Genomic DNA, 11,499 nt, shown 5'->3' on the forward strand with positions numbered 1-11,499 from the left:
AAAAGTACAGATAGTAGGTTCCTTCCCAAAAAGTCACAAATAGTCACAATAATCACAAAAAAGTCAAAAAAAAAGTCACAAAAAGGTCAAAAATAGTAAAGTGTTAATTTCCTGATGCTTGTGGGCATGCAAGGAACAACAAGTTGAGTATATGGAATTCCAAGGGGTAGTTTTGCAACAAGAAGAGTGTATCTGAGGTGAGGGAGACACAAAATGAGGCACAATGGTCTAGAGGACACAGGAGGCACAGAGAACACTGAAGACACTGTAGATGCCATAGACTCAATAGACACTTTTAGACTCTGGGGACTCTTGAACTCACAAAACACACACAGAAAGTGACTCCAAAAGGTGGGTGCTATTTTTCTGACACTAAGGCAGAGTTATATAGTACATGGAAAGTAGGTACAGTCAGGACAAAGTGGGTCAGGAAAAATTAGAAGACCAGAAAATAAAAGCAGGTGTGTCAGATGTCAACAAAGTATAGGGACATGTGAATTCAGGCAGCTAAGTAGTAGATAAAAGAGAAGAGGATGTGCAGGTAAACTTCCACAGGATTAATGGCATGGTGTACCACAGAGTAAAGGGGGAGGCAAAGCCAGGAGGAAGGCAGAAGCATTGAAAGGAAGAGCCTACAGTATGAAGAGTAACTTGCAGAATTTTGGGTCAACAGGGGTAACCAGAGTTTTTTTAGAGATGTTTGGCACAGCTGACTGGTGACATGGCAGGGCAGTGGCTAGGTTGTGGAATTTTGGATCAGCATCTTGATAACTGGGTGACATGTTGAAGGTCAGGGGAAACTCCAAAGCCAAAAGTGGTGGGACAAAACATGAGGCAATGAGCAGGAAGAATTCCAAAAGTGAGGAACAACAGGGGCCTACTGCAAAGACAGGGGATTAACTGACAGTTTCCTGTTTCAGCCTCAGGGAGTATATGGCTCCCTACACAAGGGCAGGGATACAATTCAACTGCTGCACAAATTCAATGAAAAGATATTCACTCAACATCTGAGTGAATATCTGTGACTGGAAGACCAAAGGCTTGCAGTTCTCAAATGCAAGACAATGTTGGATTGGGAAAGAGCCAAAGCAGCATAGATTGCACCTGTGGCAAACCAGGTAAGGGTGGAATTATTGGGCATCAGGAAGCAATCTACATGAGCTGATGCTGCTGACCCAGCATATACCATGCATCATTTGCACAATGTCTCCCCATCCCTTGTGCTTGGAGTTTGACCAAGTGAACTTTGGACAGTTTAAGCCTGCAATAGTACCTAGATACATGCCTTCAAATCATTGCCACAATCATATGATCTTCATCCACAAGCTAACCACCCTCACATTTGAGATCATTACAATCATACATAAATGCATGCCAACAATTCTTCACCTGCAGTGACCTTGTAAACAAGGTGATAGCCACCTCAAATTCTGAAAACACATTTTCCTTTGCTTTCGAGGACTAGGGGCTTGTTGTACATACAAAGTAGTGTAACACATTTCAATATTATCCATTGCCCACCCCCACCTACCCACAACCTCCACTACAAAACCACACACTTCCACTCCACATATGCTCAATCGCGAAGCTGCCTCACCTTCATATCAATCTCCTCGCGTAACTTCATGATCCGACCACCCAACCGCGACGATAAATCCGTCTCTCGCGTACACAGCGCACGGGCGCGTGCAAGGGTGCCCTTGGCACTCTTGATCGCGTGATTCCAAACTTCCAGTACCGCTTCACCTCCCACAGGATTCCCCTCACTCATTGCGGCAGATCTCTGTTCACCTTCCTTCATATCCAGCACAGCCAGCTCGAAATGAGTCACCCCACCAAGCCAACTGTTCACATCCCCATTCTGATGGTGTTTCAGGGCATCATGAAGCAACTTTCGCGCACCAGCGTAGTCACCCAACGTCCGGTGCAAGATTCCCAAAATAAATGAACGCACTGCGAACTCATCTGGCATGTCCAGGTCAGGAAGCGTCCCAGGCTGCTGTACACTCGACGAAGGCGTCAGATACTCGGTCTGTATGTCCATAGGCGGTGTGAGTGCAGTCAACTCTGCGATATGCGCCAAAGCCGATTCCTCATCGGCATGTGCATGTGCATTCCACACTACATCGGAAATAAAGTCAGTCACCCATTTGGTATCTATTACCATTACCAACCGATAGCAAATTCTACGGAGACATAAATCGGTCAGCAGGTTCATCGCATGCAATACACAGCATATCAGCCGCACCTTCTGCAGGGCTAATCTTCATAGACTCCACGAATCGCTCGGGATCTCCACCCCGACGAGCATGTTTCGCCTTGTAGAACTCAACTGTGAGCACAATCAGGCTTTGGCCGAAAGGTCAAGTGGGCAACATACGCTTCTTCTTGATAAACACTTCTATAGGCATGTTCCTTCTTCGTTTATCTATGGCTTCCGGGAGTGCATTAAACATTTTCTGAGCCTTGTCTAATTGTCCAATGCACACGTAGCACCCTGGAGGATGTTACTGCCTACTCAGCATGCGGTCGAATGGGACACACCAGCAGCGAGGAAGTGATACGTCGCATGACTCCTGAAATTCACAAGAATGCCAAGTCAAACTTGTCCGTAAGGGGGGGGGAAGCAATCTAACCCACCAATTCTTCATCTTTGCGACCTCCGTAAACGCTTGCGCACTCGCTTCATATTGTCTACATTGAAATAGTGTCCATGCTAGCTCCAATGCCAACTACTTGTCAAATACGACACATGGGTGCATCAGTCTTGGACACACTGACATGGAAAGCACACATACCCATGCATCAACTTGCGGCAATGATTTAAGTTGCAATCCCTCTTGAAGTGTAATGATAGCCCCCTTGGGATCACCTGTCATGCGTTGGATCTTGGCCTATGATAGATTGTCCTATGATAGAAACAGATGATATACATGAGAGTGCTGACTTACTTTATTGAGTATCCAAAGAGACCATCTAGGATGTTGCTGCAATACCCTGGCATAATACAATCAGACCGCCAGGTGAACGACATATACCCAAAAGAGGTGCACACATACCTCCCTACGATACCTGTGTATTGATCTATGATGTGCTTCTCATCCGCTTGATATCCGGATGCGAGTAACAAGCCACCATAGTATGCTATCAACACCAACCTAGCATGTGCATATAGTCAATGCAAACGCAAACGACTTTTAAGAACCATCTCATGGCCAGAGTCAACTTTGCGTGTCTTCGGTGCCACCCAGACTACATACGTAAATGAAATGAAGAGAGATACTGACCCTGCAATGACAGCATGCAGGTCTGTGCCTGCAGCAGACACTTCAAGCGCTTTAAGTGCCAATTGTCTGTCGTGGCTATACCCAAGAAATCCGACCAGGTTCCTATATGCCACAGCGTATAAGTGTCAGCGAGTTAATTCCATTCATTCAGTCCACTCAGCACCCGTCAAAGTTCCGTGTGTCGATGCAAATACTTACCTCAATGTTGCAGGCAACGAATACAAGACTAGATTGCAGAGTCCATACCCTAAGGAAGAACGGAAATTACCATCTCCTTAGAGAAAGGGATATTAAAAATAACAAAAGGGTGCCTACCAAGCGCTGCTGATGACAATATGAGCTCTTCGACAGACCCACTGACAGGGTTGATGATGGTGCGGGGAACAGGCTTGGGCTTAGTCAGGTTACCCAGCCCCGTACACCGAGCAAGGAATCCGGACGGTCGAACGGGAATAGAGAGTGTTGTCGTAGCATGTTGTAAATTTGTCTCTGAAAGGTTGTGAGATGCTGCAAGTGTGGATTGGCGTGCCGTCACATATGCATCTAGTCCGTTGGGGTATACCGTTTTGAACAACCTGGTGTTCCGATGAGCATTTTGAGATCGAATACCAAGTCAGGCAGACTTGCTTTTTGTATATCGAGTATGCCCTAATAGAGGCAAGGTGTGAGGATCGAAAAAGGAGGCAAGACGGACAGGATGAAAAGGGCTTACTTATTAAGTTCATACCTAGAAGAATCTCAGCATGAGTCGTGTTGCGCATGGGCAAAAAACGGAGACTGACAAACACAGGATGTATCCCTTGGGTGATTCGCTGTGTGCATAAGTGTATCGATGAGGCTGGACGGGGAAGATGCATGAGTGAAAAATACCACGTACGAGAGTGCGCGAGTCAGCCCAAGGAAAACGAGTGCGTCGGTGCGGATGACCTCCCATTCGATGCCCGGTTGGAAACGATGACTCGAGGTGGTCGATTTAGCATGTTTCATGTGTTTCCTGGCACTTTTTTCGGCGAGGGCCAAGTACTTCGCAGCATCCTCCACGAGTGCGGGCTTCACAGGGATGGGTCCGAGTTAGCGTCAGTCAAGGGGATATGCTGGACGAACCTCCATGCCCAGTGCAGCATTCAGGAGTGCACTTATGCCACGCGCCTTGAGGAGAAAGGGCGAATCCCCCTCTCCCCCCGCGGTAAAAACGTCGAGAGCGTCTTCCACCTTGTTTTCGAAGAGTAGGTCGAGGCATTGCATTTCGAGACGAAGGATCTCTTCAGCGTCCAGTGCAGCGACCATTTCTGTCCTGGATATTTCAGTAGCCTACAGATTATTCGTGAGTTGGTTGGTTCAAGCACTGCAGGCTGCAAGTCGAAGACCTCGTTGAGGCCACCTGGCTTTGAGGGCGAGGCCGTTGTATTCTGCCTCGTGGTTACGGTCTGACACGACGACCACCCGAATTCCGACAGAACAACGTTCCGAGACGCGACGACCCAAGCCCGCCAGTCCATTTCATGACCGTGCGCCAGATTACAGTCGGTTCGCTCAAGCAGCTCAAGAACGCCGTCATCGGGAACCCATCTGCAAAGTTATCGCTTGCCAGAGACTCTGCATTCATCCATCTGTATCGATACATTGCAAGATTTGTTGGCTGAAATGCTAATACACACCGCAGACTCGTCAGTTGTCTCAACCATCCCGCAACACCGAGCACTTGCGAAGCCCAGGGCTCGCAAGATGACATCCGCATCGAAGCTGTCCACATCATTTCATCCTTGGCATACGGTAAATCCATCCTGTACCTACAGAACTTCCGTGGCTCATACCCACTTTCGTATTCGACAGGTTCGGAAACAGCGCTATCCGGTCTACTCCGTGCCAACGCCCACCAAGAGGTCGTTCGTGCACTCACGAGTCCGCATGCGTTAGGCACACCTCAATTGAAGGCGGCACTTGCACGCGGCCTACGTGTGCTTGCGAGCTCGATGGCCGATGTCGTGGGTCCCTCACAAGGACCTATGCGCACGTATACACCAGAACATCGTGCGGAAGCTAAGATTGCACTCAACTTTCTCTTCGAAGTAGGTTGTTCGCCTATATGCACTGGTCGAGTGCGACAGCTGACGGAAAACTGGCACCATGGATCAGTATGAATGTCTTGACGTCTACCTCCCCCTACTCGAAGATTCCTCTCTACAAACATCCCTCTCCATTGCTCAACTTATCGGTGCAGCAGTCCGCACCGACACCCACCGCACCGCTATCATCGAATGGCTCCCGCCCCAAGAACGCCAAAAAGAAATAAAAAATCGAAGAGGATGGGAGAAACATGACGTCGTCTACCAAGCTACGAATGGCAGACACGGAGCTTGGGTCCTGCGTCACCTTGTCGCCATGGTCCAAAAAAAGGATAGTAAGGTAAGCATGTGTCATGTCGTCTGTCAGAATCGTGTAACCGGGATACAGGTACAAGAAGCCGCTTTATCTTCCTTGGGAGCATTGGCTATGGACAATCCTTCCGTGGCAAACATTTTGACCAAGACACCGTTGGAAGGTATGTTTGACATCCGCTCCTATAGACATATCTCATCATCAGGATGCTCGAAGCTCCTGTTCCTGCTCTTAACCTTGTTTTGACACATGCTAAGAGCCGGGTGACGAGCGTACAGTTGGCGGCTTCGTCGTGGTCAGTTTCCTGCATGTACGCATGTTCATGCGTTCACACAGAACATTTAGTGCTACTCACATCATCCGTGCTCAAGGCAACCACTACCCAGGACATTTGGACCACACAGCAGTCCTAACCGTCATCCACGTTGTCAACCGCATCCTTTCCTCGGCGTCCGAGCAGCCGCAAAGCCAAATCAAAGCATGCTATACGCTATGTGAGTAGCTCTCGTACTGCCGAACGTGTTCTGACGGCCCGTTTTCTGTACAGATTCACTTGTCAGGGACGAAAAGGATTTTTGCGTTGAAGCAGCTGACCAGGGCGTACTAGCCAGTTTAGCATCTCTTGTGAAATCGATCACACCTATAGAAAACAGTGACGGCTGGGAAATCGACGAGCCCGATAGCAGGGTCAGCTTGAGGGAGGTTTGTCTACTTTTTTTCTTTGCGCGCGTTCACACGTCATTCATGAGTTGCTTGTAGGCAGCCCTCAAAGCCATTGCAGCCATCTCACTTTTTGATAAGGTGATCAAGCGGGAGGTAGCTGACACGTACGATCTCATACCTATTATACAAGCTTGCCTCACAGACAAGAACGTCGGCGTGCGATGTTCGGCGTGTCATTGCTTGCGCTCACTGAGTCGGGATACGGCTGTGATTAAGACGAATATTACAGATAGTGGTGCTGGGATGACGTTGTATCAAGTGTTCAAGAAGGAAGACGAAGATGTGCGCGTGATTGCTGCCTCGTTGGCAACGGTGTGTAACCTTGTCAACGATTTCTCCCCTTTGCGTAAGGTGAGTGTGACGATGTTCTCGCTCGCCGGTTTCATGCCTGCTTGCTTATCACTACTGGTATTCCCCGAATTATCAATAGGTCATGTTGGAAGACGGCCTGTTGCCGAGGCTGATGCAATTATTTGGGATGGAGGACCAGGAGATTAGGGTTAGCGTGTTATGGGCCATAAAGAACCTTCTAGCGAAAAGCCAATCGTCAACGAAAGACATGGTCATGCAACATCTAGGGTGGTCACAGCTACCAGAGTACGCTCCTTTCCACAAGCATCTTGGGTGCTCCGTCATCTAATACATACTCTTGGCACTAGTCTCGCAAATGATTCAGATCCGGAGATACAAGAACAGGCATTCGCTATTTTGCGCAACCTCACTGATGACGAAACAGGTGTCAGCTTGGTTTTCGAATCAATGGGCGGCGATACTCTTGCGAATTGTCTTTCTGCGGGTTTGGACTCCCCACATGAATTAGTAACTCGAGAAGTAAGTCTTTTTTCTTGCCATCTTTCCTGAAGCTTCCTCGTCCCTATGTCTTTCGCACCCGCCATTGCATTAGACGTCATCGTACTGATCCAACCACCCCCAAATCGCCAGACGACCTACGTGCTGGGGAACATCGCCAACAGCGCCCGGTCCCAGCAAGATCTCATGTTCACGCACCCGCACATCCTTGATGGGATACATCACTGTCTTGCAGATGCCCGCCCTGGGACACGTGTTCCACTGGTTGGATGTCTGCTGACTCTGCTCCGTACCAACCCCCGACGGAAGCGCGACCTCGTAGAAGCAGGGTTTGTTTCAACACTTCGGCATCTCTGCGAGCGGACTGGTGGCGGTGGATCTGGTGGCGGGATCAGTGTGGGTGGAAGCGGGAGCCTGGCCATGAGCACGAGCCCGGTGGGCCCAAGACATCATATGCATCTGTACCATTTGCATCATCCGCATCGGCATATGATATGTCCGGAGGACGATAGGGAGGCTGCCGTACTTGCGAAGCAGGTGCTAGATTTGATGGATCCATCGACAATTGGGGAGATGCTGTGATGACTGCATCTACTAGGGATCGCTGGTGCTTTAGGCATTTCTTCTAATGAAATGATTGTACACACTTTCAAGAAAAATGGTCAAGCACACTGCAAAAGCGTGTTGATGCCGCGGGATTGAGTTACGCCAGCAACTACAGTAACTGGACAGCTACAACTTACGCGCAACGAGCTGGTGTTCATGAATGTGCGCTGTACTGTGATGTCATCTATTACCCACAGTTGGGTCTCCGTTGAAAAAAGTTGCCGTCACGAATGAGACGTTTCGTTCCCCATGGAGGTGACTATGTAACTGTTCGGCGCTTCGTTTCTTAGTGCACTAGAAGACAAAAAAGTTAGACTTAGTTTGAATTGCCTTTCACTACGTATTTGATCTCAGCAATGACCCGTGTGGTTCGGGTACAGAGTCTTCGGAGTCAGGGACCGGCGCCCGCGCCGCTATGATTGTGCATCGTAAACAAGGTTCTCTATGACGCTGCATCTGTAACATTAAACAAACAAAAATAAAACAGTTGATTGCGCGACTTTTGCAGCACTGTTCCTGCGCAACTTTTTATACTACCCCTGCATAATTTTTAACACAGCCACCTTGTACCACTTTGCACTAGCTAGGAGGGCAGATAAAATAGATAAACGTAGGCAGGACGTGAACGCAGTTCGTCGGCACCCTCCCCAGTCATCCCGCCCAATCCACGAGGCCGTGATGCCCCACAGGGCCCGCTCGAACGCTCGACCCCCTCCCCCGCCCCTCCCGCCTGGTGGCGGGATTGCTCCTTCGGGAAATTCCCACGGCATCGCCACCTGCAAATTCATGTGACCGCACTCCGCGCCACAAGTCATCACTGGCCTAGCGAATTTAGGCCCATTTCTTGGCAAATACCCATTATTACATGGGTTATGTACAGTAGCATCGAAACGAGTCCCGAGGAACGGGCGAGGAGTGCGTGTAGCCCTGACTCACTCGCTCCCCCGTGCACGTGCCCTGCTTTGTCGCAAATTTATTTGGTCCATTGTCACGTGCCCCCATTGTAAGCAGCATGTAATGGACCACTTGCCATTATAATGGTCAGGTTTGGCTAGATTATAGCAAATATGTGATATTTTATCTAAGATATAGTGCAAATGTGTAAAATATTATGTACAAATACCCATTTTTGGCAATCTTTCAATGACACATGGGTGGCATTGGCATGGCTTATAACGGAAGTGTGAACAGCCACCGTTAACATGTATTATAAGGTTCTTATCACGTGCCCAAGAAATTTGCGACATTAGTCAGTAGCTGTGGGCACAGCCACCTGCAAATTTTCAGTACTGCAAAAGTCGCGCAATCAGCTGTTTTATTTTTGTTTGTTTAATGTTACAGATGCAGCGTCATAGTTCTCCACTACCCCACGCACTCTTACAAGAATGGCTAGCCCTTAGGGGTGATTTCTAGATCATTAGTAGTCGCCAAGATAGGATTCAGGAAAGAACCAAAGGGTTCGTTCCATCAAACTCAAAGCAATCCTGCGAGTACCGTTAAGTATTGTCGGACGTTGGCGCCATGTAAGTGCGAGGCAGGCATCATAGACAGCTGCGGACACGCTGCACTTAAGTACTTCAAACGGTTAGCATACTGATGAACTCTGCTGGAACGACACTCTAACCCTCATAACTCCCGATGCAGGCCTAGCGCCGGTTCGAAGTCTGAGGTAATTGCTTGAGCACGCGGTTCATGCGTCATAAAGATAGTGTCAACCACCGAGGTCGGGTATCAAATGTTTCTCTGTAGTACATATGTAGGTATCCTACAGGTAATTAGGCGACATCTTAGATCGTACAGGGAACCTATTTACGAATTGTTCTGATGGCAAGTAATATGATAGGCGCCGGTGGCCATCGGGTATCTGTAAACATACCTAGCACACATCTGGTAAAGCCACCTGTCATATCCAACCAATCCAATTTCTTAGCACTTGGGACACGGCACTATGAACAAGGGTGTAGATCCGGGGGCTCTGAGGCGAAGTGGTGAAAGCGTGACGATCCTGGAACTCTTCCAACTGAAAACCGCGAGAAAAAATCTCCTCCAACCTAGCCTTTAGCACTATGGGGACGCCAATGGAAATGTCAACAGAACCGGCACGTGCATGCCAAGTGTTATCAGCCCCCTTGACGGGATTGGATCGGAAAGAGCGCAAGTAAAACTTCGAAAATCCACACGTGTGGAATCTCGTGCCGTCTGGAAAACCAAAGTGTGCGTTACACCAATCAATGCTGGAGCCAAGTCAGCACAAATTCAAATGCATTTAGGAGGATGGTCTTCACCAAGCATTTGAGTTGCCAACTATCACATCGTCGTGAGGTGGGAAAAGGAACACCTTCCCCAAGTTCGCTTGATTGAGCATACGATCACCTGCAACGCTCAGATAGTTTTTGAGGTACTGGGCGTCTCTAGTGCGGATGATAGACATGTGGATTGCGCTTGCGATCCCTGCAATGTCTACAGGCAGCCTATCTGCAATTGCCTGCGAGGGGAAAAATCTAATTAATCACAGATACCACGGGTACACAAGCACGAAACTTGCTGTACGCACATTCGAAAACGCGTTTCCTGCAACGTTCTCTTCGATGAATGGAGCACTGACACCCCGATACTGATATGTAGACATAAGACATCACGTCGATTTATCGTACGCCTCACTTACATTGCACACATTAGTAACAATACGAATAGGCTTCTCTTGGACGAGGTTGAAAACAGTGACGATATAAGCGGTAAGACAATCTTGAGTAGAAAGTGTTTGGTATCCACTCTCGCTGACCATCACGCGCAGTCTACGGAGTTCTTCACCGGAAAACCGCCATTGAAGATTCTGGACTCCGGCGTTAGCTTCGAAGAATGCTGCTCCAAGCTCGGCGGAGGGATAAGGATCATGTAGATGACGGATCTTGTCATGGTACTTCGTAGCGATCTCGTCAGAAGGAGGCGGGAAGTCGTATTTCTTGAATGTAAAGGATGGAAACTCGGGTGACTTGCACTGGTAGAGCTGTGAAAACGTGTGCATAAAACGATACGTGGCAATCGCGTCCCCTGTGCTATATTTGTCAGTTTCTCCTGCTTACCGACACCGTGGACAGACCTAAAGCATGATGCCAGGATACACCGATACAAGTCTCTTCCTCGAAGATGGTAAGTTTCAAACAGAGCAACGGCCTTTCTTTGTCGACAATATCAGCACCATCTGAATGGCAGCTTAGAAGAGGAGATAGATCTTCTTGTAGGACATAGTCGTTTTGTAGAACCGAGCTTAACGGCCTTTCTCGCTCATAGCCGACATCTAGCGGCACACCAGAGTTTGTCAGCTCTATCTGAATATGATTATCATGAGTGAACCATGCGCGATGACAACAGGCACCCCTTACAGACCAACGGCCACCACAGCAACGCATTCGTCCGGCTGTAGAAGGGTACATAGAGAGTGCCTGCGAAAGGGCACTCTCGAACCTTTCCAAGTCAATCACTCCAGGAATAACGTGGACATTGTCAACCTGTCCAAGCAGCGTTGATGAGTAGGATGACGCTAATAGCCCCGTAACCGACGCACATAAGCCAGCCACAAATCGTAACCAGGTAGCTCAACGGCAGTTTCATCGTGAAGCACAGTGGGCAGCTTGGGAACGACGAGATGCTGCATCATGGAATGAAACACGGGGGGGCAAGAAAGAGTTCAGCA

General features: G+C 48.6%; 3 protein-coding genes across 3 annotated transcripts; 1 reads left to right on the forward strand and 2 right to left on the reverse strand.

Annotated features, from left to right (window-relative positions):
• Positions 1 to 1,576: 1,576 nt before the first annotated feature.
• F5J12DRAFT_897716 (outer membrane protein Iml2/Tetratricopeptide repeat protein 39) lies at positions 1,577 to 4,574 on the reverse strand (the record flags this gene model as incomplete). The annotated part of the gene is made up of 16 exons (XM_051748049.1): positions 1,577 to 2,121; positions 2,175 to 2,186; positions 2,249 to 2,332; positions 2,381 to 2,497; positions 2,545 to 2,576; positions 2,641 to 2,732; positions 2,799 to 2,894; positions 2,952 to 2,997; positions 3,060 to 3,158; positions 3,288 to 3,389; positions 3,486 to 3,534; positions 3,603 to 3,862; positions 4,000 to 4,014; positions 4,070 to 4,099; positions 4,165 to 4,337; positions 4,392 to 4,574. The coding sequence occupies 16 exons, from the start codon at positions 4,572 to 4,574 to the stop codon at positions 1,577 to 1,579; spliced, it is 1,935 nt and encodes a 644-aa protein (XP_051595273.1).
• Positions 4,575 to 4,754: 180 nt separating this feature from the next.
• F5J12DRAFT_476079 (ARM repeat-containing protein) lies at positions 4,755 to 7,868 on the forward strand. The gene is made up of 12 exons (XM_051739611.1): positions 4,755 to 4,899; positions 4,951 to 5,060; positions 5,121 to 5,356; positions 5,424 to 5,693; positions 5,742 to 5,829; positions 5,883 to 5,961; positions 6,012 to 6,160; positions 6,214 to 6,368; positions 6,426 to 6,740; positions 6,820 to 6,986; positions 7,049 to 7,220; positions 7,332 to 7,868. The coding sequence occupies exons 1-12, from the start codon at positions 4,790 to 4,792 to the stop codon at positions 7,779 to 7,781; spliced, it is 2,301 nt and encodes a 766-aa protein (XP_051595274.1). The 5' UTR covers positions 4,755 to 4,789; the 3' UTR covers positions 7,782 to 7,868.
• A 1,601-nt stretch (positions 7,869 to 9,469) lies between these two features.
• On the reverse strand, positions 9,470 to 11,404 carry F5J12DRAFT_476250 (uncharacterized protein). Its single transcript, XM_051739613.1, has 7 exons — positions 11,371 to 11,404; positions 11,189 to 11,314; positions 10,906 to 11,134; positions 10,471 to 10,856; positions 10,360 to 10,419; positions 10,091 to 10,290; positions 9,470 to 10,039 (listed from the first exon to the last, which is right to left on the reverse strand). Exons 2-7 carry the CDS (start codon positions 11,237 to 11,239, stop codon positions 9,709 to 9,711), a joined length of 1,257 nt encoding a protein of 418 aa, XP_051595275.1. The 5' UTR covers positions 11,240 to 11,314; positions 11,371 to 11,404; the 3' UTR covers positions 9,470 to 9,708.
• Positions 11,405 to 11,499: the final 95 nt, after the last annotated feature.

The sequence above is a fragment of the Pisolithus orientalis genome (assembly GCF_024613125.1).
Source record: "Pisolithus orientalis strain OTSU chromosome Unknown F5J12scaffold_58, whole genome shotgun sequence".
NCBI lineage: Eukaryota > Fungi > Basidiomycota > Agaricomycetes > Boletales > Pisolithaceae > Pisolithus > Pisolithus orientalis.